The sequence below is a fragment of the Clinocottus analis genome, unplaced genomic scaffold (genome assembly GCF_023055335.1).
Source record: "Clinocottus analis isolate CAN_PGR_092001 unplaced genomic scaffold, fCliAna1.0.p SCAF_25, whole genome shotgun sequence".
Classification (NCBI taxonomy): domain Eukaryota; kingdom Metazoa; phylum Chordata; class Actinopteri; order Perciformes; family Cottidae; genus Clinocottus; species Clinocottus analis.
Genome location: NW_027175987.1, coordinates 7,167,405 through 7,190,000, shown reverse-complemented (window position 1 = coordinate 7,190,000; position 22,596 = coordinate 7,167,405). Strand labels below are relative to the sequence as shown.

The window sequence follows — 22,596 nt, the reverse complement described above, 5'->3', positions numbered from 1 at the left end:
GACCCAACTATGACTCGCGCGTCCGGAGTTGGGAAATTTTAACTTGCGGGACGACCCGAGTTTGCCCCGCGACCAAAGGGCTGTTCGTGCTGCTTCTACGCGTCTAACGTCCAAATAATATGTTAATCTATCTGTGACCATTCGCTCCATGATTTTAAACATGTGGGAAGTCAGAGCTATTGGTCTATAATTTGAAGGATTAGTGAAATCTTTTCCTGGTGGGTACTTTAACTGCTTGTTTCCCAAGCCCAGGTAAGCTTCCTTCCAGCCAAACTTTATTATACAACTCCAAAATCACCTCTAATCCTAAATCAGAAAGATAAGTCAACATGATGTAACCTATTTGATCTTTACCTGGAGCAGTTAGACCTGATTTACTTATTGCCCTTATTAATTCTTCCAAAGTGAAAGGAGCATTAATTGCATCTTCACTCTCATCATCTGCTTTCAACAATTCAACTACATCCCCCATTCTCCTCCATGTGCTCTCCACTCTGCCCTTTCTCAGGCTTCCCAGCCCTGCCTCAATTCTGTGCCCTAATCACCTGCAGCTGGGTGAGTCATGAGGCAGTCTGGGAGATGTAGTGTCGGTCCTAACGACCATTTTATAGTGTGGGCGCTGGTTATGTGTTGGAATGTAGCGACCCTCCACTACCTGTCTCCTTGTTATGCCACAATATATATTTATATTAAAACATTTTCTTGGGTTTAATAGACTGCGTCCTTCCCTTCACACATTTACACCTATAGGGCCCCGTTGTATGTGTCAGTTTGAAGTGCGTTTAATCTACTTTAATTAGAACATAACAGTTTGTTACATATAAAATACTTTTTTTGGTGATCAGTCACCATTAAACACCAAAGTCACTAACCTTATTCAATTGTTTACCAGACCCATATTCCCCAAAAATACACAACTGAAATGAATTAACATGAATAACTTTTCACAAACTGCCTTAACGTCTTGATGTGAGTTATGGGAGCCGCAGAGGGGGGCAGCTAGGCTGCATTCTTCTTAATTTATCATGAAAACTCTTAATATATTTTTTAGTTTAGCAACAAAAATCTTCTTGGCCCTAATTTAATCTCATTAAGATAAAGCTAAAACCTAAGATAAGTGCAGGATCCTCTGACTTCTCAACCCCATGAGCTCAGCCAAACAACCAGAAACAACAACAGGACCGGGTCCAGGATGGTTCAGCAGCAGGACCAGATGCCAAAACAAAAGGCGTGTGAGGTTGTTCCACCTCTTTAAGCCTCTTACGGTGGCTGTAAGTCTGCCTGCAGTCCGTCTGCAGCACTGCCGTTGGCTCTGATCATGATGATTTAATCCCTCAGTGGAAAAGGTTAGGTCGTCTTTGGATTTCACAGGTTTGTCAGCCTGCCAGCCAGCCGCACACTACAGAAAACTTGGAAAGCATGGACAAGCTTCTGTTACCGAGTGTCGAGGAGGAAGAACGCTCTGACCAAGGCTCATATGCTCCGGGAGAAGCAAAGAGGACAATGGGGGATAGGGTAAAGACACTCTTCCAGGGGACGGGGAACCTAAGGAGTAACATGAGGACTTTCTTGAAGAGGAATGGGCTGCTGACACTATCCATCATCGCCGTGATCACCGGCTGCACGCTGGGTTTCATGCTGAGGGGAACTCATCTGTCCACACAGGTAGAGTCCCTTCTCGCATGTTGGGACATTTTAACTTGTGCTTTAAGATTAGGTCCAGACTCACCTGCTGGTACTCAAAATATTTCCTCCCACGTTTATATTTTATTTTTGTGTCCATTGGAATCTTTCCTTCAAACCTACCAACAGTACTCAGCTCCTTGGACTTAAAATGAAAAAAATATGTGTCTTTTAACTTCCTGCTAATAAGTTATATTTTTAAATGTATCAATAAGGATTCAACCTCTATTCAGGCCTTGAAATTCCAAGTCACACAAAATTTAATTTAAATATTTTGTTGATGCTGTCTATTAAACTTTGCGTCAGGACTGATATTCTCAATTCAATCCAATTAAATGTATTTTCTTTAGCCCAAAATCACAGATTCGCCTCAGAGGGCTTTACAAATGGTACACATACCCTCTGTCCCTGGGACCCAAATATCGATTCAAGAAAAACTCCCCAAAAACACTGACAGAAAAAGGGAAGAAACCTTCGGAGAGTTTAATCTCTTTCAAGGATCCCTTTTCCCAGATGGGAAACAATAGCTGTCATGTGTACAGCTCATATTTCAGCTCTCACATGTAGAGCTAATGAAACTGCTTGATTGACTTTAGAAGCTAAAATAGCTTAGTTTTGCTTAATGTTTGTTTATGAGCTTAAACAGTGTAGTTTGGGTAACAAGTCAGTTAAGCAGTTAAAACAGTTTGCTTTAAGTTAAGTGTTTTATTTTGTTTAGTAAAACTGTTAAGTTCAGGTTAAGAGTTAAGTTTAACGTTACTAGCTTAATTTTGGTGCCAGGGTATGACGCTAACGTCTCTGTTTCTGCTGGGTGTGGCAACTGTTTCCAAACAGTTAGCTACAACTACTGAGCGGATGATTTATGCTGTCTTCACACCAAAAGCTTTAAGAATTCTTTGCACGAGTATATTTTATGCAAAGTCATTGCATAGAAACGAATGGATGTGAACAACGCAAACTTCTGCCGGGCTAATGATGAGGAAAGTTTGCCTTAAAATTTGCCTCAACATTTGTCTGCTATTTTTCAACACAGGCGAAAAATTTACGGACTGCTGCTCTGCCCTTCATCACTGACATTCTGCTATTGTTGAATCAAACTGGCTACTGGTCCACCACTACTAGCGCTGCAAGCAGCAGTCATTCAGACGCATTTGCTGGAGAAGTCAGTGAAATCCACCGAGCTGTGTAATCATAATGTTATCGCAGCACTTTTGGTGTCAACACATCATAAATGTCTTATTTCTTCCGTGCTTTCTGACAGTTTAGTGTATACGTGTCCAGTGTGGTTGAGATCAGTACTTAAAACGAATATGTTTAAGTTTAATGCTGTGTTCACACCAAACACAAGGATTTTGACGCTAGACCAGATTACATGCAAAGTCAATGAACACACGCTATGCCCTTTTGTTGTGAACGCAGCATAAGAAGTTAATAATGTTTTCTATTCTAGGGAAGCCAACAGTTTAATAGCTTAAAATACTTGTGCATTGTGGATGTGGATGCTAACTTTATAAGATGATGTGTAAACAGTTTAAGTTGAGTTATTACTTCTTTTTTTTAATTCTCAAGTTACCATGCAAAACATGCTCTTCAAATTTCCAAGTCAAGAGGTTTTGACTTTTTGTAACGTTTTGTAAGGGTTTTCAACATAGATGTAAACAATGCAGGATTGAAATATTTTTTTAAAAAAAATCTGCGTTGTGAATCTTTTATAAGAAAGGAAATGTGTTTGTTAGAAAAATTTACCGCCTCTGGGGTAGTTTCTTCTTGTCAGTTAGAGCCAGATGAGTGGGCTGACCGCGAAGTGCTGAAACTGAATAAGGGTAACATAAAACACGGCACAAAATAACCCTGAACTCATGTCCTCTGGGCTTATTGTGGGAACTTTGAGTCACATTAAACATACACTTGGTCGGATTTCAATGTATTTACATGTGACGACCTATGCAGGGCTCTCAAGTGTCACGCATTGAGCGTGACTGTCACGCATTTAGGTCTTAAATCACGCCCTCCCGCCACACATCGTATTTCTCACGCTGAAAAAATGATGTTGATGTTGCTTTACGTCATCACCATTAAGAAGTTTACAAGAAATATTATATGGTCATGCAGATTTGTTTTGTATGTAAAAGTGAGTGTTATTCCATAATATAATATAAACCAATTTATTATACTATAATACAGGAGTACTTTAAAATTATAGTATATAGTATTTTCTACCATTGCTTATATTTCACAGTAAACTGAATATTTATGTGACCATTGGACAAAACGTTGCCCGAAGTATTGTCCAAGGGGACCTTGGACTTTGATAAATAATTATGGAAATTAATTTATTGAAAAAAAAATGTGCATAGGAATTGATCATTAAGACAATAGTTGAGGCACTATAATGAATAGAATACAAACACTGGGACATCGTATAGACCTCTTAAATTACATTGTTGGTATGTCTAGCATTTTAACTTTTAAGTTAAAAATAATGGTTGGTCCATAACTGTCCTGTCTTTCCAGGAATAATTGATCCGTCTCAGGTCAACTATTTTCAACACTGGCTGAAAATAGAAAAAAGAAACTCGAAGGTTACATGATCATAGACAGCAGACAAGGTTATGTTTTCAGTTCATTTGTCCGCAAGATTTTTTAATGTTTTAAATAATTTTGAACGACTGTCCCAATTTTCATGAAACTTGGAGAAAGGGTGCTGCATGGGCCCAATAAATATGAGAGCAGATTCCAATCACGGGGCGGATACTCACATTTTCTTTTCGCTGATTAATCTGCATGGGTGGCGGTCTCTGCTCTCTCAGTGCCCTTCAAGTTTCAAATGTAAAGGTGGATCTGTTTTGGCGGGACTTCCTGGAATTAAAAGCTTCCAGTGTCAAAGGGTTTTGGACGCGTCACAAGCTCAGATCAAGACCGTTTTAACCGACCACCAAATCTGTGGTTTCCTTGCTTTCCTTTTTTATTCATTTCTTGTTTCTTGTCATGTTCTAAACTTTGATTTAATTAAATTACCTTGGTTCTTTCAGAGGTGGAGGAAGTACTCAGATCTCTTTCTTTAAGTAAAAGTAGTTTTACACACAGAGTAGAAATACTTGTGCATAATCTTTTGTGCATGGGCAAAGTTGAAAAGATTTAACTGATTAATCGCATGATTTTTCTGCAATTAATCACATTAACCACCAAATTCAATAATGAAGTAAAAACTAATGTATTGCATGCTTTTATTTGAAAGTTATGTTATTAGAACAATATAACAGGCACTCTGGAGCAACAGCAAGTATCAGTGGCAGGCCGTCAGGGCCAGCGAGGCCTTCTCTGCTGGCCCAAGCAGAATCACAAAGTTACGGCTATTTTATAATATAATTTAAAAAAAAAAAATTAAAAAAATTAAAAGTTTGATCTATTTTATAATGTAATTGATTTTCACAAATACACTACATGTATTATAATTATTTTCTCATCTGTTTTATTTTTTGCTGAACAGCTATTGTTCAGTAGTAAGGCTCCCTGTGAGGGACAAGCCACTCCTTCTTTTGTCCATGTTCAGTCTGTTGCTTACCTTAAAGATGTATGTTAAAGACCACGCTGTCTTTAACATACAATTGATTAACTCCACTGCACTGAAGTCTGGTTGAATGAGGTGGAGATGTGGAGGACAGCTGACAGGTATCAGCGGCGGCTTCACGCGATTAATGTTCACTCTGGACTTGGAGCCTGCAGCGTGAGGCTGCCGGTAGACTGACCGCCTGCGGGCGCTTAGTGAGGCGGAGCGACTCGCAGCAGCACTCGCTGCTTGATGACAACAGAAACTACATAACAATACGTGCTTTCACATCAGGCTCAAGTCTGCAAGTCATCAACACTGCCTGCCGGTGAGGCTACGGAAGCATGCGCACACATACATAAATCACCTTCAAAGTAAAAGCAGTGTTGTTGTATTGCATTTCTGGCGTGCATCTTATTTACTTGTTTTGAATTTTTGATTGACCTCAAGCTGGCCGGACTGGGAGAGCCGTAAGACGCCGAGGTCTGAACTACGCTGTCTTGGAGAGATTTAAAGTGCAGCACCTGAAAACAAAAACACATGCAGTTAAGGCATGATCAAATAATTAACGCCGTTAGATGATTGGGAAATTAACGCATTATTAAGGTGTTATCTTGCCCTGCCCTACAAAAGTAAAACATACTCAAAGTACAAAAAGTGATTATGCCCAACATTTCTGTAATTGTATTATATAGCTCATTTTCATCACTTTGTATACTGCTGGTTAGCTTTAAATTTTAAGAATACATCATTTATTTGTTTAATACATTTTGTATTCATCTGAATTAGCAAGTTAACTTTCGTTCTCGGCTGAATGCAGTAAGGTACAATATTTCATAATATCATAAAATAGAAATATTCAAGTAAAGTACAAGTACCTCTAAATGTGATGTCATTACAGAACTTGACTTTATGTACTTTCCACCACTTTCCATCCAACGGAGCTGAACTTAATATGCCTGAAAGTTTTACCTGGTTGAATAATTTTCTGTTTGTAAATGAAAAAAAAGGAGTTGGTAGTTTTTCTACACTTTCACACATTTTTATGTTAATTTCAAAACCTTTTAATGAACCGTTTCAGGGGAAAGACAAACACCGTTACAATAGTGAAAAGCTTTAAAAGGATGGGCAGTGCCATGCGTCATTAGGCCACATCTTCAAAACGAGCCATTCGCCAGGTTTCTTCTTGTTGCTCAACTGCAATTGTCTCCACATGAATTGATTCTATCTTTTTCTGGATCGGTTTGTATGGAGCCAAGCCATATGTAGAACTATGATGTACAGTCATCTGTAGAGAGTTGTTAAACTGCATCACAATCTGTTTAAAATAAAATAATATGTGTAGATGTATACAATAATCAAAAGATGTGCTCAAAAACCTAAACAGACTTTTTTTTAAATAATTGTTATTGGCTTTCTGCAATAATGTGACATTGGCTGCACTCCTGCAGGTGCGCGCAGTGGTCTGCCTCCAGCTCAGAGTTTTCTGTTTGACTCACATAAGTTGATTTAAAACAAAGAGAAAAACTACAATGAAAGGGTTATTTAACAATAATGATTTGTCCGACCAGGCTTTCCAATACAATACAGATGCCCTGTTTATGTCTACTATTATGTGTAAAGTATTGTTTTAAAATGTTTTTAATTGATTGTTTTAATACTTTAAAACCATTGTTTTTAAACTATATTACAAGTGTTCAATAAGTTGACGTTAATGTTCTCCCCTCTGCTGTAGAGGAACTTTGAAGAATGTCTTTGTTGTTCTCCACTGAAAGTTCTCAGTACCATGAATAGTTGTATCTGCAGGTTTATCCAGCTCTTACTTTTATTTTGCTCTCATTGATTAAAGAGCCACATACTTTTATATAAACTCAAACTCTCGACACAAACTTACAAATAATATTTCCACAACAATTGTTACTGTTTGGCTGCTGTTTTAATACAAGCCTGACTTGTAACAACAACAACAACCTTAAACTCCATTTCCTCCTCCATTTAAAGTTTGTTTTTGAAGACGAAACATAATTAGTTCTACAAAGATAATCTAACAATGGCCCCGCTTTTATTTTGAAACATTGACATGAGGCATATTTCATCATTGCAGGCAAAGATCTACTTCTCCTTTCCTGGAGAACTTCTGATGAGGATGCTTAAAATGCTCATCCTTCCTCTCATCACGTCCAGGTAGGTCGACGGTTTTGTGCTCGTCACACACCAACAGATATATTTAAGTAGCCACGAAACGTCGAAAGAGAGAATTTCAAAAAAATGTGTAGAAGTTTGGTGTTGTTTTCAAGCTGCTGCCTTCGGATGTTGCAGATAAATAATGGACCAAAGGAGAAACTTGCCACACAGTATAAAGATCAATGCAGACTGATTTACGTGCTTTTAACATATTAGTTGATCTATATGTCTGTGGGTGTGTGTGTGTGTGTGTGTGTGTGTGTGTGTGTGTATATGTGTATATGGATCATATCGTATATATATATATATATATATATATATATATATATATATATATATATATATATATATATATATATATATACACACACACACACACACAAGATATTTGAGAGAGAGAGATAGAGATTCTCCCACTGAGCTGGAATGAAACGCATTGGCACATGTTGATTAGGTAGAAGATATCAAAAATAACATTGTTTTTCATTTAGATGTAGTTCATGGCTGTGATCATTGCGTTGCTGTGGGTGAAAGCTTGGCGAGTAGAAACTGATTGATCGGGACATCCGTAGTCTTAACCCCATTTCAGCACAATCCATCCAATAATAGTTGTTGAGATACTTCAGTCTCATGAAGTCAGAAAGTGACGCATTATCTTTCTGCAGCATGTTTTTGAACTGATGTTATCTAACAAGATACAACATGCACATCCAGTATACTCGAATGGTGAATTTATTCTTTTGATAGAGCTAGGCTAGCAGTTTCCCCTTGCTTTCGCTCGTTATGCTAAACTAAGCTAAACATGTCCTGGACTTCCCTGTCCTGATAAACACAAATAAAATTGACTAACACATGAACTAAACGTCCCTTTTAAACCGTTGTGTGCCCCTCTCTCTGTCTGTCTGTTCGTGCAGTTTGATGTCGGGTCTGTCATCGATGGAGTCAAAGGCGTGCTGTCGGATTGGGGTCCTGACAGTCACCTACTACCTGTGGACCACCTTCATAGCTGTGGTGGTCGGCATCGTGCTCGTCATCATCATCAAACCTGGCGTGGGGACGGATATGGAGAGCCACCGGCTGGGAGGGGGGCCCGTCATGACCTCGGCCGATGCCCTGCTTGACCTCATCAGGTGAGGGATGTGCAGAGGCCATAAAGGGTCAGACCCGGGACTCTCTGGGCCAGTTCTGTCGGTGTCAGTGGACTAGATGGTGCTTTTTTTCAGCTTGCTTTTTGCAGCTGATATACTAGCCTATTCTGAGGAAACGGGTCAACACAAGAACCACTGCAGATGAACAAACACAAAACAGTTGGCAACCATCCCACCCATCCCACACTGACAACTCCTTCACTTTTTTATTATTTTGGAAAAACAGGTAAAAGCACACATTTTATTTTTAGCAACACACACACACACGCACACACACACCTACACACGCACACACACACACACACACACACACACACACACACACACACACACACACACACACACACACACACACACACACACACACACACACACACACACACACGAACATGGCTGGTTGATAATGAATAATAATCTACTCGGTTTAACCTGATCAGTCTTTAAATTGTGTGTCTGATGCTTCTCACTGCAAGGCTGGAGAGGAAGTGCAGTTCAATTATTTAAGTGAAGTATCAACAATAAGCTGTCAATCATTCTCCAGATTTTGTGTTTTTATATCTCAGTAAACTGATACTGTGTTTTTGACAGTTGGTCGAACAAAACAAGACATTTGAGGACGTCCCTTTAGACTCTTGAGAGACATTCGTGACCACATGTTTCATTATTTTCTGACACCTTATTGAAAATATACAAACAGTTGACAGAATCACAGTGTCCAACAGTCTGCTGCCATTAAGGTGACCAACAAATCATAGAAAACACAACAAACACACACACATCAATCCAATTACAGATGGGGCTGATTAGTATATTTTTAGTAATCCTGCAGGGGATGAGTGACAGATTAGCCGAGTCAGCGGTGATGCAAAGCAATGATCTCTGCTGCAGCACGTTGGCAGACTCCTCACGTTGACCTCTGTCTCTGACCTCCCATTGAAGGTCAGGTAATCTACGTAGCCGTTTTCCTCCCGACTCATCCGTGTTGGACTCTTGAGCCTCTGTCACTGTAGAACAACAATCGTTTGTCTCTTTGTTCCTTCACAGAAACATGGTTCCCTCTAATTTGATCGAGGCCACGTTTCAGCAGGTAACGCGCCAGCCAGAACCAATAACTTTTCAAAACTGAAAATACAACTTACGTAACAAACCCCTCTGTGTCTCCCCCAGTACAAAACAGACCTGGTTCCCATCCTCAAAGTCCAGACCAAAACCGTCCGGCCCAACTTTGTCTATGTCTACCCCGACGAGAGTGACCCTAAAGGTCGGACAGTGTACCTGGAGCTGACTCCGCCTCCGGAGGTCTCGTACAAGACAAGTCCCGGCAGCAGCCAGCAGATGAATGTCCTGGGCATTGTCATCTTCTCCGCCACCATGGGTGAGCAGGACGGAGTCCACGGGTCGCTGGCTGAAACCAGAAAAGTGTCGGGGAGCCTTGATCATTATTGAACAATAGTAGTTCAGTTGGGCTCTAAATAATGACTACTGATTTCTTCTGATAGTCATCTGTTGCTCAGAGGGATCTTTGTCTCTTTCAGTTGTCAGTCTGGTTGTACTTAACTAAATAACGTCTATTTGGAGGACTTTCCTCAAACTAAAAAGCGTAAAAGACTATTCAGATATTTAGAGTTGTCCTCTCAGACATTTCACTGGACACAACCGAGCTTTAGTGGCAGGAGATAAATAAATTTTTTTAAAAACATACACTTTCATTAATCCCCTTGGGGAAATTCTTGTCTGCATTTGACCCATCCTTAATTGGGGAGTGGCGGGCTGCCCCGGGAGGCGCCCAGGGAGCAACGAGGGGTTACGTGTTGTGCTCAGAGACACTGACGTGTGAACTGTGGGGGGACTGGGGATCGAGCCAGCTACCTTGTGGTAACGGGACGACCACTCATCACCCTGAGCTACAGCCACCCCCAAAAAACTTGAGTCTGTACCATTTCTGTTGCTGCTTATAATAATGTACACACTGTTTTGTTGTAGGCCTGTTACTCGGCAGGATGGGAGAGCGAGGAGCTCCCCTGATCAGTGTGTGCCAATGCATCAACGAGTGTGTCATGAAGATCATCAACGCTGCAGTCTGGTGAGAATAAGACGCTAAATGTATAGCACAAACACTGGTCCCCTTTTCCGAAGACACTTTGATATGGGAACATTACATTTGAACTAGGGCTGGGCAAGTTAACGCATTAATATCGCGTTTATTATTTGATCATGCATTAACTGCATTTTCTTTTTTTCTGCTTTTACTTTTGAAGGCGATTATTGTAGTCGCTATAAATATATATATATATATATATATATATATATATATATATATATATATATATATATATATATATATATATATTGTTCGGATAATATTACTTTAAAATAAAATTACTTCATTGTTGAATTTGGCGCATAATGCGATTAATCAGTTAACTTTATCCAGCCCTAATTTGAACACAACAGTTGTTCTTGGGTGCAAAGCAACCTCATTGAGACTCTTGAGAGCAAGTTTGTTTTTTGTGGGGAACGTGATCCAACCTTGATTTGACTCAAATACAAGCTTGTGCTTAAAGGGTCCTGTAAACAGGTTGCATTCATAAATGGAGGTCTGACTAGCTAGGATATGAGACTAGATGTTGTAATATGGCATTAGTGTTGTCTTTTCCTGATTTTTAAAGTCTGCTTTACAGGAAAGTGATGTAAGACCTGCTACAAGTGCCCTTCAGTTTCACCTTATGACATAAGGTCAAGAGGCAGTTTCTACTATTAATGCCCATAATACATTATGAACTTATCAGAGAAGACGTATACCTCATGAACCAATATACAAATGTGGAAGAAGAAACATTTAAACTCAACATGAAGTATATAACATTGTTTTGAATGCATCCTGATTTCACATGACTATTTACATTCTTATAGTATAGTGTTCATGACTTCACTTTGAAGCAGCAGAGGGTTTGACTTTGATTTACATTAAATCCAGAACAGTCTGGCATGTATCTGCATGTTTTTTTCTTTATTTAGTTGTTGTTTTTTTTCATTAGTTTGTAATGTTAAACTACAATGTGGTATTTGTATTAGTTGGTATTTGTGTCATACACATCTCACTCCACTGACACAAGATTTAATGGATCTGACCTGCTGACCATCAGGTGGGGAAAACATGGCTGTAACATCATCCTGCTGCAGCACATGACCAGATTAAAGACGGCAGCAGAGCCCACATGAGGCTCATTGACCTGAACACTAAACAGATACGGATACAGTTCTGACGTCTGTGTCCTCAGGGTTTTAGACCATCAGACTCCTAACACACAACAAATTTACTCTATAAATTATTTCACACATGATTTCACAAGCATTGTTCATGGACATTTAGTTATGGCAATGTTTGAAGCACCACCTGTTGAACATTTTGTTATTCATTTGTTGTCATTCGTGAGCTGATTCGGAGAAACTACTTCAGCTTTTAAGTCGCTAAAACACATTATTGTAATAACAGCAGCTTAGAGCAGTTTAGAGAAGCTTTAATGAGACTAGCATACACATGCCAGACATCCCAGATTTAGCGGCAATGGTGTAGATTCCTGAGAAGTAGTTCTCACACACTCTCTCATCAGTTTAGTTTAATAGATGTTTTTTTATTACTTTTATTTAAATGCATAAAAGTGAATTGTACATTAGAATAAGGCCAGTGCTAAAGATAATAGTATGGTAATGTGCCAAACCAGTGTAACGATGGGCGACATAAATCTTCTATCAGGGTATATGTAATTTTAAATCACGGTAACGGCATACATCACGATACAGTATTTTAATGTAAATTTAAGTTTAAAAAAATTAAAATAAATTAAATACTGTTCTTTATTGCATTTTAATACTTTTATTTTATTTGGAACTTCCATAAACGAACAAAAACAAATGCCTCAAACAAGTTTAAAACAATAGACTCAAAACAGTAAAACAAAAATTCTTTAACATTCCTGAGAATAATCATTTCAAGTATTACAGGCTCACCTTTAATTTCAAGAAGCTGACAAAACAATGTGAAAAAAACTATAGTGAGCAAATGTATGGTTATCATGAAGCTAGATTTTATCTTGGGTTGGTTGGCATCTGTATTTACAAGTTCACTCTTCTCTTTCATGTCTGCTTTAATCCTGTTACCTATTAAAGTAGCTGGAGTTTCCAGATTACGCAATAATGTCTATGCGGTGAAATTGGCATTGCCATTTCTCTTCTGGTGAACATATTTCTACTATATTTCTATACACTGCCATATCACCCAACTCTAGTTCCATGCCATTTATTTATGGTGGTTTATTTATTTTCTCTGCAGAATAATGACACAAGCTGTGTTGTTTTTGTTACCTGTGGTCTCTAGGCGATTAAAATAAAATTAACCTAATGGCCAATACATAAATATTCTAACACTTTCGTCCATGACAAATTATCTGGAAAACTAAGGACTGCATTACTTTGAAATCTGAGGTGTATATTCATGATATGCAGAGGACAATGACTTAATGACTGCAGTCTGATTACCATGACATTTACAGAACATTTTCCTAATTCCCGTAGGATGAACTTTTTTAATTTTAATGACTCCTTGACCTTTTCTTTGGTGTCACCCTAAGAACAAAGTTGACATGTTTAGCTCCACTACTGCTAAAATAGAGCAACAGTAATGTTGTTTGCTATGTTCTCTTAGGTACTTTCCGTTTGGCATCATCTTCCTGGTGGCAGGGAAGATCCTGGACATGCAGGATCCGAGCACACTGGGAAAGAAGCTGGGCTGGTACGGAATCACCGTGCTCGCTGGCCTCTTTGTCCATGGACTCATCCTACTTCCTTTCTTCTACTTCGTACTGACCAAGAAGAACCCCTTCACCTTCATCCGTGGGCTGCTCCAGGCCATGGTGATTGCCCTGGCTACCTCTTCCAGGTCAGAGTCCAGGACAGTCCTGCTTTAACCCGCCAGTCTGTAAATGCTTTCAATGTTTTTATTAAAGTTGTATTTGAATGCTGCCCTTTCTTAGCTCTGCCACGCTGCCCATCACCATGAAGTGTTTGTTGGAAAACTGTAATGTTGACCGGCAGATCGCCCGCTTCGTCCTCCCAGTGGGCGCCACCATCAACATGGACGGCACAGCGCTGTACGAGGCTGTGGCGGCCATTTTCATTGCTCAGGTTAACGACTATGAGCTAGACTTCGGCCAGTTAGTCACCATCAGGTAAACTAACACAGGCATGTTTTAACTGTATCTGAGACAATTCTTTTCCAAATGGACACAATATGTGAATGTTTGTTATGATATAAACTGCTACAGGCATCCTGCTAGAGCTTATACGTTTAGTTATTTTGCTTGGTACCAATCTCAATTCTTTCCTGACAAAAGTATGTGTGAGAAAGAATGTCTGCTGGTAGAATTTAGTAGGCTATGCTAGTGATACAGTCATGTTTGGGACTGATTTTACAAAACCTCACTGTTTAACTGACAAACTCTTTAAGTTTTAATTGGAATAATTTCTGACAGTAAATTCTATTCTTTCTTCTGTTTTCCTCATGCAGCATCACGGCTACAGCTGCCAGCATCGGTGCAGCGGGGATCCCTCAGGCCGGTCTGGTTACCATGGTGATTGTACTGACATCAGTTGGACTGCCGCCAGATGACATCACCCTTATTGTGGCCATCGATTGGATCCTGTAAGTTTACAGTACTCATTTTGGAGAAAGGTGTTTTTCTAAGTATGTATTTACATTAAGTGAAGATTTCTTTATGCTCGTATGCATTTGAATATCATACATTGTATCAAATCAATGAGTAAATTTATTATATTTAAAGTCCCCCTTCTTATTTTTTTTATTTTTTGAGGGCTTAAGCTCACTATAAGCCTACTTTAAGCCCACTATATATATATATATATATATATATATATATATATATATATATATATATATATATATATATAGTGGGGTTCAAATCTGTGTTTATTTGATGGCCTTGCTGCCTGAGCTTGTGGCCTTTGGGCCCTCAAAAAATAAAAATAAAAATAAGAAGGGGGACTTTGAAGGGAGACTTTATATATATATATATATATATATATATATATATATATATATATATAGAGAGAGAGAGAGAGAGAGAGAGAGAGAGAGAGAGAGAGAGAGAGAGAGAGAGAGAGAGAGAGAGAGAGAGTGGGCTTAAAGTAGGCTTATAGTGGGCTTAAAAAATTAATAAGAGTAAAATAATGTATTGTTATTTACATTGTAATCTTTCATATCATATATCATATCTGTGCTTCAAGGAAGTATTTATTTGTTAGATTTCCAGCTCTTCATACCAGGCTTGAAATTTAACCCATCACTGGTTATGTGCACAATAAGAATTATGTGCAAAATAAGGGGTCTAAAAACACATCAATGTACATCAATGTACTGATTTCACTGATATCACCATGAAGAAAACCAGTACATTGGTGCTGCGCTGTGCCACAATAATAATATATTTTTGTGGGTGGGACTTGTGTGTCTCATAATAGGATTAAATTTCTTTATTTCCGAAATTTCTAAAACACTTCCATTACTGCTCAAAGACTCTTGTCCAGAGTAGTTCTGGTTTCCCGGTGTTTCCTCCTCATTCTGTTTCTGTAGTGACAGGTTTCGGACCATGATCAACGTTCTGGGTGACGCTCTGGCAGCAGGAATCATCGCCCACCTCTGTCAGAAAGATTTTCCCGTTCGTGAAGCAGGAAAGGTAAATAAATCATCTGCGATTTAGACGCAAATTGTAATTTCTAATTTAGTTTTGACCTTTTCGTTGTCAACATTTGACATCAAATTTCTGAGAATCTCAACTTCTTATTAACATATTGGTTATTGTTAAATTGTTGTGTTCCCCGGCTTGACTCATGGAAACACCCAACATAAAATATAAATATTTAAGAAAATGTATTAAAAACAAGAAAATCATATCACAAACAGAATAGCTCTCTATATAACTGCAGATGGTAAACATCAACATGTTACTCTTGGATTAACATAGAGACTGGAAATAGGAGGGAAACAGTTGGCATGGTTCTGTCCAAAGTTATCTACCAACACCTTTTTAGCTCACTAATATTTTTTCCACATGTATAAGGACATTTTTCAAAACAGATATTTTCCCCCTATGTTTAAAAAAAAAAAAGCGAAAATCTGTCCACATGACCTTCGTTTTATAAAATCCATCCACTCCGGAACTCACAAATGATTTCAAATGCTCAAAATATTACATATTCCAAAATATCCATATGGGACTCTAATGTGTATTTTTGTTTGATTCCTCTCCAGCCTGTACCGTCGTACGGGACGCAGACTCCTCACGTTCACAACAACTCTCACAGCGTAAACGTGCCAATGACAGAGCTCCACACACACACAGACTGTATGTTTGAGACGATGGGCGACCCAGCAGGCGGGAGCCATGCGCACACCGTCTACTACAACATCTGTCAGGTGTGATCGGACCGGACCCATGCAGCTCGCCTCACTTCACCACCGAGTCTGGTGAAAATCTCACTGTGCCATTCGAAAGGGAGACAGATGTAACAAAGCATGATTCTTCTTCTTTTGAGCAGCAGCAGCTGATTTTAGTTCAATTTAGATGACAGGAACTGTGGTTTAATTGGCCAAAAGTGGATTCGAGGTTAATTTGGAGCTTTTTTCTCATACTCACTGATGAAAGAGAAAACAATATCTCCTCGGACAGAAGGACCAAGGCACCATTTTAATGGACTAGCTGGCCTGAATATTAAAAAGTGGGAAGGTTGCTCAAAATCAAGCAGAGAAATCCAGCAGGATCTCTAATTACCATTGAAGAACAGGATGTACGTGAGTCTAATCTGCACCAGAGGATTATGGGTACACAACACTCCTGGGAGCACCTGCAGGTTCATTATCTGGTCCAATAGCACCAACTAGAAGCTGTACAAATCACGGCTACTAAGGCCTTTTTTTAGGGCTAGGTATCGAACCGTAATACCTCTTGGGTACTGACCAAAATGGACAAAATGGAAGAAGGGGGATTAAAGACGGAACGCTACGTTTCATTAGCTTCACCAGGTCATAAGCTTTTGTTGTGACCGAAAGAATGAGATTGCAGACACAAGCAGCCAAAACAAGTTTCCATCACAGGGTCACTCGGCTCCAGCATTAAAAACCTGTTTGAAACCAGACTAAGAGCTCGAAGGAGCCAGTTGAATTGGTTGGGGTATCTAATCAGGATGCCTCCAGGACCCCTGATTTTAGATTATTTCAAGCACATCCAACTGGGAGGAGGCTCCAAGGAGACCTAGAACACACCGAATGCATTGTATATCTGATCAGACCAATCCACATTTTGGGATCCTCCAACAGGAGCTGTGAGACATCGGGACCACTTTGACCCAGACCCTTGTAAGCAACACTTTTCAAGTGATTCCCTTGCAGTCAGCTGTTTATTCGCTGGACTATACCCTGATCAAAAGGTCCTGATCCTATTTTTTAGGTGGAGAGGTGTATCGGTACCTGGATTAATTGTCAGAGCTTTTGAACTGCTTGTCGTCTTTACTTGGATTTACCAGAATAAATCTGTCTCTAGGTTGAGATGAAGATATTTTAAGAAACCACGTTGGATTCCTTTGGATTGGCAATTGAGAATACACAGTGATTGTCCTAAGAACAAAGCTGATAAGCTTGAGCCTCCAAAGGGACGAACGTCTTTGTGCTGCTATTTGTTCCTTATGTTCAGAACACTTTTGCTCTCTCATGAATTCCAATGAACCTTTGGCTGAACTGTGTATTTGATTGGCGGGTGGTCATTGTTGCCTGCGCTCAGACTTGGTTGAAATGTTAAAGGATAATCCGTCCAATCTAACGGCTCAATCAATCCAAGTGCTCTTCATCATGCAGACTTAACCTTCTTCTTCTTGTATTTGAAAGCATGCTGGCATGCGTTCTAACTGACTTCATTTGAAGCCGCATTATTTTCTCTTGTTGACTTGAATGTTGCAAATTATTATACAAAGTGCTGAAGGGATTATGGGAATCTTGCCAGTCAGCTGCAGCGAACAGCTAGTTTGGGTTTAGTTACTACTCAACCACTTAATTGTTTTACCTCAAGTTGTTTACAAATTATTTACCTATACATCTGAGATCGAGAGTCATTACTAACAATGTAAGTTTTTCAAGGACTTTGAGGTTACTAAATGTTCACAGATTTTTTTTTTTATTCATGTAAAATTGGATTTACTAGCCCTTAAGATCTGAAACTATGAAGTAAAAATTGATGGTTTGGAAAATAGTCAGGATAAACTAAATGAATTTAAATGATTTTTAGTTAAAGGGCTAAAACATGGAAGACAGTCCTTTAAACTCACTTGTGATAAACACATTTTTTTAAACATAGGCCTGCCTTAATTTGACTGTTGACCTGTCGTTTTAATCCACAAACCTCAATGTTCATCTGCCAACACACACCAACAAACTGCAGCATTTTCAACTGTTACCAAAGTATTATTTTCAATCAAACCATTATGTAGCCTACATACTTCATTTGTTGGTGTTTTTGTAATATGAAATATGCAAGTGTTTTTGGACTTTGTATCGTTTATGTTCATTTGTATTAAAGAAAAAGCTAATACTAATATACTTAATACTCTCTTTCATACAGTGATAGTAACATGTTACTGTAGGCGACTTGTAGGGGCTGAACCAGGCTGCAACCGATTCTGCCGAGTGAAGCCAATTGCATTCTCTTGACTGACCATCAAGGGGGCGACTCCACTAGTGGCAAAAAGAAGTCAGATTGTATAGAAATCTATACGAAAATGACCCTACTTCTCTCTTGATTTATTAACTCGATAAACATTGTAAAAATGAGTTTATGGTCTCAATCTCTAGTTTCAAGTCTTCTTCAACACAGCACAATGTTCATTTAGTAAATGATGGTCCATTTCAAAGTCAAACAGACGATAATGCAGGGTATACTTTGGGGGGGCTTACGGTGATTGACAAGTCACTGCCACTTCCAGAGTTGTTCACTACGTCACTTCTCCATATTCCAAATGCGATGACCTCCAGTCATTGGTTGCATAAAAACCACATGCCGTCTGTAATCCAAGATGGCGACAGCGGAATTGCCGAACTGGAGGCTTCAAGACGGCGGTCCACAAACCAATGGGTGATGTCACGATGACTACTAACTACTAGCCTATACCTCCATCAAAAGAGATGTGTTATCTTGGTGCAGAAGTAGACATGTAAGAGGAGTCATTGTGTGTATTTGCGGTGTGTGTTGGAGATCCAGTCTTGAACACATTATGGGATTGCAAAATTTGAGCTCTGGCGAAGTTCTTCTCAACTAAACCCGGGTAACTCTTGTTTTTGTACATATGCCTAAAAAGAGAAACAATGATTCAGCAAGCTATATTTTTTGTGGTTGAAATGAAAAATAATCTGGAACTTAAAAAGATGACTTGTAATGAAACGAGACATAATCGGACAGCTTTCAGCTGTTGCTACTAGCTTGATGACGTGCAGTACATTTACCATAAATCATCAGTTGCAAAACCCTAAGCAGTCACTAACTAATCAAGTCTATCCATGTACCCCTGACTCTTGTCCCATAACTGTAACTGTAGAACATGCCTTATTTTGTGGAGCAAGTATATACTTCAATACAGGCATGTGCACAGATAGACCCCTAGTGGTGCTCAAGCACCTGCCCTTTTGCCCTGGATGAGAAAAGTGCCCTTTCTGCTGGAGCCCAATTTTTTCTTCATTCATCAGTATTTGAGAATAAAAACAATACTCTCTCTGTCATCAATTTCCCCCAAATGTGTTTTGATATCTGATGGGGCATTTATTTGAGTTCTTGTGAGAGTTTCACCCCAACATGCTCCGCGATGCTCACAGGCCCCGCTGCGCCTCTCCCTCTCTCCTCTTTCAGGTAGTGCTCATGCAGTGCTGAACTACTTCTCTGATCCGCAGCATGTAATGTAACAGCTAATGACGGTGTTTGGTGTTAAAATAACCACAACATCAGCGCCGCTGAAAACATTACGTCGCAAGTGGTCCGACGTTTCCTAAAAAAATAAGCAAACGAAAAACTCACGAAATCCGTGATTTCAAAGCCTTGTCCAACTGTACACTGACGTCTTAATGAAAAGCGAGAGGGAGAGGGGTATTCCAGAAAGCGGGTTATGTGGAAACTCAGAGTAAGTTAACCCTGAGATAAGGGAAACTCTGAGTTATCCGTTCCAGAAAGAGAGGTAACTGAAACTCTGAGTCGATCACCATGATAACAGACTCTGTGAACATAACCTGCTCGCTGGCAGGTTTACTACAAGAAACCCAGAGTTCACTAACAAGGACCACGCTGCTCGTTGGGGGGCAGAGACTGTGGTTGGGGGCCGTCTCTTGGAATCTCTGTGGTTAATTGCGTTTAAGTAGCTGGGTGCGTGGGAGAACGGGCTTCGTGTTCGGCGTGGTCCACGTTCTTGAACTATGTTTTATGGAAACCTCATCTCCTCCCACATGAAGAAAGCTGGTAGACATGGATTTACTATTTCAAGTAGCCACTGAATTAATATTTACTTTGTTTAATAGCCTAAGTCAATTATAAAAAATTGAATTAAAATTAAAGTCAGGCGCAATCATAGCCTAGCAATATATGCCTTACCTATTTGTATGTTTTTATATTTCATTTTTAGCTGCTTCTAGGTCCTTTTTACCCATGTTGTATTGCACCTAAATGAAAATCAGTTTTTTTTCCTACTTATTTTCATAACTATAGGCTGCTACGATCTTACGGTTAAATGTGAAGTCAGTGGAATAGTACATTCAAACTTCCGTGTTGACTCGGGCAGCAGTCTTTTTCCATGTCGTCTCTCTCTCTCCTTCGCTGCTGCAACTGTATTGCCTTTGCAGTGAAATACATGCTCATATTCACGCAGGCCTGCAGAAGCACCTCCAACTCCATCGCTGTGAAATATGTTGCTCTTTTATTTTCCGTTGTCATGGTTCTCGTGATATCGGGACTCCATTGATGACGGCTTTTTATAATAGTCATGCACGCGCTTAACTCAGGGTGAACATACTCAGAGTTGATTGAACTAACGCAGATCAGCTGTTCTGGAACCGGAAACTCAGAGTTTCTTATTTCAGAGTAAGTCAACTCAGAGTTCAGGGATAGACTTAGAGTTTGTTGAACCTCCTTTCTGGAATATCCCCCAGGCCTGTCTCACGAAGCTGGGTTAACATACTCGGGGTTTCCCTCGGTTATCCAGCTGCACTTAACCAGATGTTTGCACGGTCTCGCTTTTTGGTCTCACGAAGCCGGTTATCAACTTGTTAAGTCAACCTAGGAGTGTCTCATCGAGATCTGTGCTTGTGCACATAAAAGGGGCGGAGTTAACTCCGTTTGACCAATCATGCACCATGAAGAAGCCGCCGAGAGCAACGGAGGAGCTCATTATGATCTTAAGAATGTATGAAGAATATAGAGAAAGAATACAAGGAAAAAGCATAAAGCAATACTCCTGCAGCAGCCAGAAGCTTGTTTTATGTATCTCCTTGTTTTGTCTGTTCCAGTTTTACACCATCAATCTTGTATGAGTCTTCGCAGAGGGTGAAAAGAGTAAACAAGAAAAAGAAACACTAGTATTAACTTACTAACCAAGCGTGATGTCATGCCGGGAAATATCAGACTGAGGTTTTTACGATTTTACTGAAGTTCAATATTTCCCGGCATATTTCCCGGCGTTGTTTATTATGGGATTTTTCATGTGTAATATTTTTTGATTACAATTGGTTATCCAATATGGCCACTTTTGTCTTCTTGTCTGTAAATGTATTTATTTACTTAATTTCAAAAATGTAAGTTTAAAATATACTGTGTTTTTATTTATTTAAATTTTAAATTTCATAAATAATTTTGGCGATGGGTACCCTTTTTTTTGGTTGAGCACCTGCCCCCCAAAATGTCTGTGCTTGTGCCTGCTTCAATATGAATATATTGTATCATTTTAAAAGGCAATGTGACCTTTACTTGCCAGGACTAAGTAAATCAGTCCAGTTTAACCGAGTAAAATGTTGCTTATGGCAACTGTGGATGTAGTGAACGAGTCAGGGAGTAAGAGAGAGAGAAGCCATATTTCTACTCATCCAGTTCTAAGTGCACTTTGAAGGATTGCATTAGCAAACTTAACGCAAGATTTTCAACTCTAACAAAAATGCTGGGAGTGTTTTGGAAAATCAAACATTGGCTGGTTATATATAACACTAAATAGACACTAAATTAAGAATAATAATTTAAATGTCAACCAAAGTTTTAGTTAAACGATTTGATAGGCTGCAGCCTGTTTAATTCAGCTGTAAGTTGTACTGTTGAAGTAGAAGGCTTATTGTTTTGATGTATGTTTGGGGAGTAAGCTGTTTTTATTTATCTATTTTGTAAATAGATTTTGGTCAGAAACAATTTGAGAAAAAGTTCCTTATTTAAGTTTTTGTCCTAAATGTTGTAAAATTCACTCATCCAGGGTAAGTGCCGGTGCGTTTGAAAGAATATCTAAGTTTATGGAAAGGTAGTTGAACTTTTTTTGGGGCTTCATGCGTCAATCAGCCATTCTCGTAGTCCACCTCCAATACTGTATCGAGATCTCTTCATGCATTCATGCTAGCAACACCTAGCCTCTTTGTAGCTTATTTGCTTGATGTGCTGGAACTGTGACTGATCATTTCTTGACCCTACCAACAGCTTCACTGTGTTCCCAGACTTTAGTAGTTTGTTTAATTACAGCACTGCTATTATTGCTGATAAAAATAAGCAACACAAATAACTTGTAATTAACCAGAATATCCTTTAATCTATCTCACATTGGGCACATAGACCTAAATAGAAAAGAGCAGAGGGGACACATGGACGCACAAAAGCACATTGTCACTACACTGCTGCTCTGTCGCTTCTAATTATAACGCACTCACAGAGCGCTGTAATCCAATAAAGGGAGCGTGAG

At 39.3% G+C, this 22,596-nt stretch overlaps 1 protein-coding gene across 1 annotated transcript; it reads left to right on the top strand.

The window, feature by feature from the left end:
* The first annotated feature begins 1,407 nt into the window (after nucleotides 1-1,407).
* LOC137794537 (excitatory amino acid transporter 5-like) lies at nucleotides 1,408-16,063 on the top strand. The gene is made up of 11 exons (XM_068591390.1): nucleotides 1,408-1,665; nucleotides 7,338-7,417; nucleotides 8,332-8,547; nucleotides 9,610-9,652; nucleotides 9,733-9,940; nucleotides 10,549-10,648; nucleotides 13,271-13,504; nucleotides 13,599-13,793; nucleotides 14,132-14,266; nucleotides 15,215-15,317; nucleotides 15,893-16,063. The coding sequence occupies exons 1-11, from the start codon at nucleotides 1,420-1,422 to the stop codon at nucleotides 16,061-16,063; spliced, it is 1,731 nt and encodes a 576-aa protein (XP_068447491.1). The 5' UTR covers nucleotides 1,408-1,419.
* Nucleotides 16,064-22,596: the final 6,533 nt, after the last annotated feature.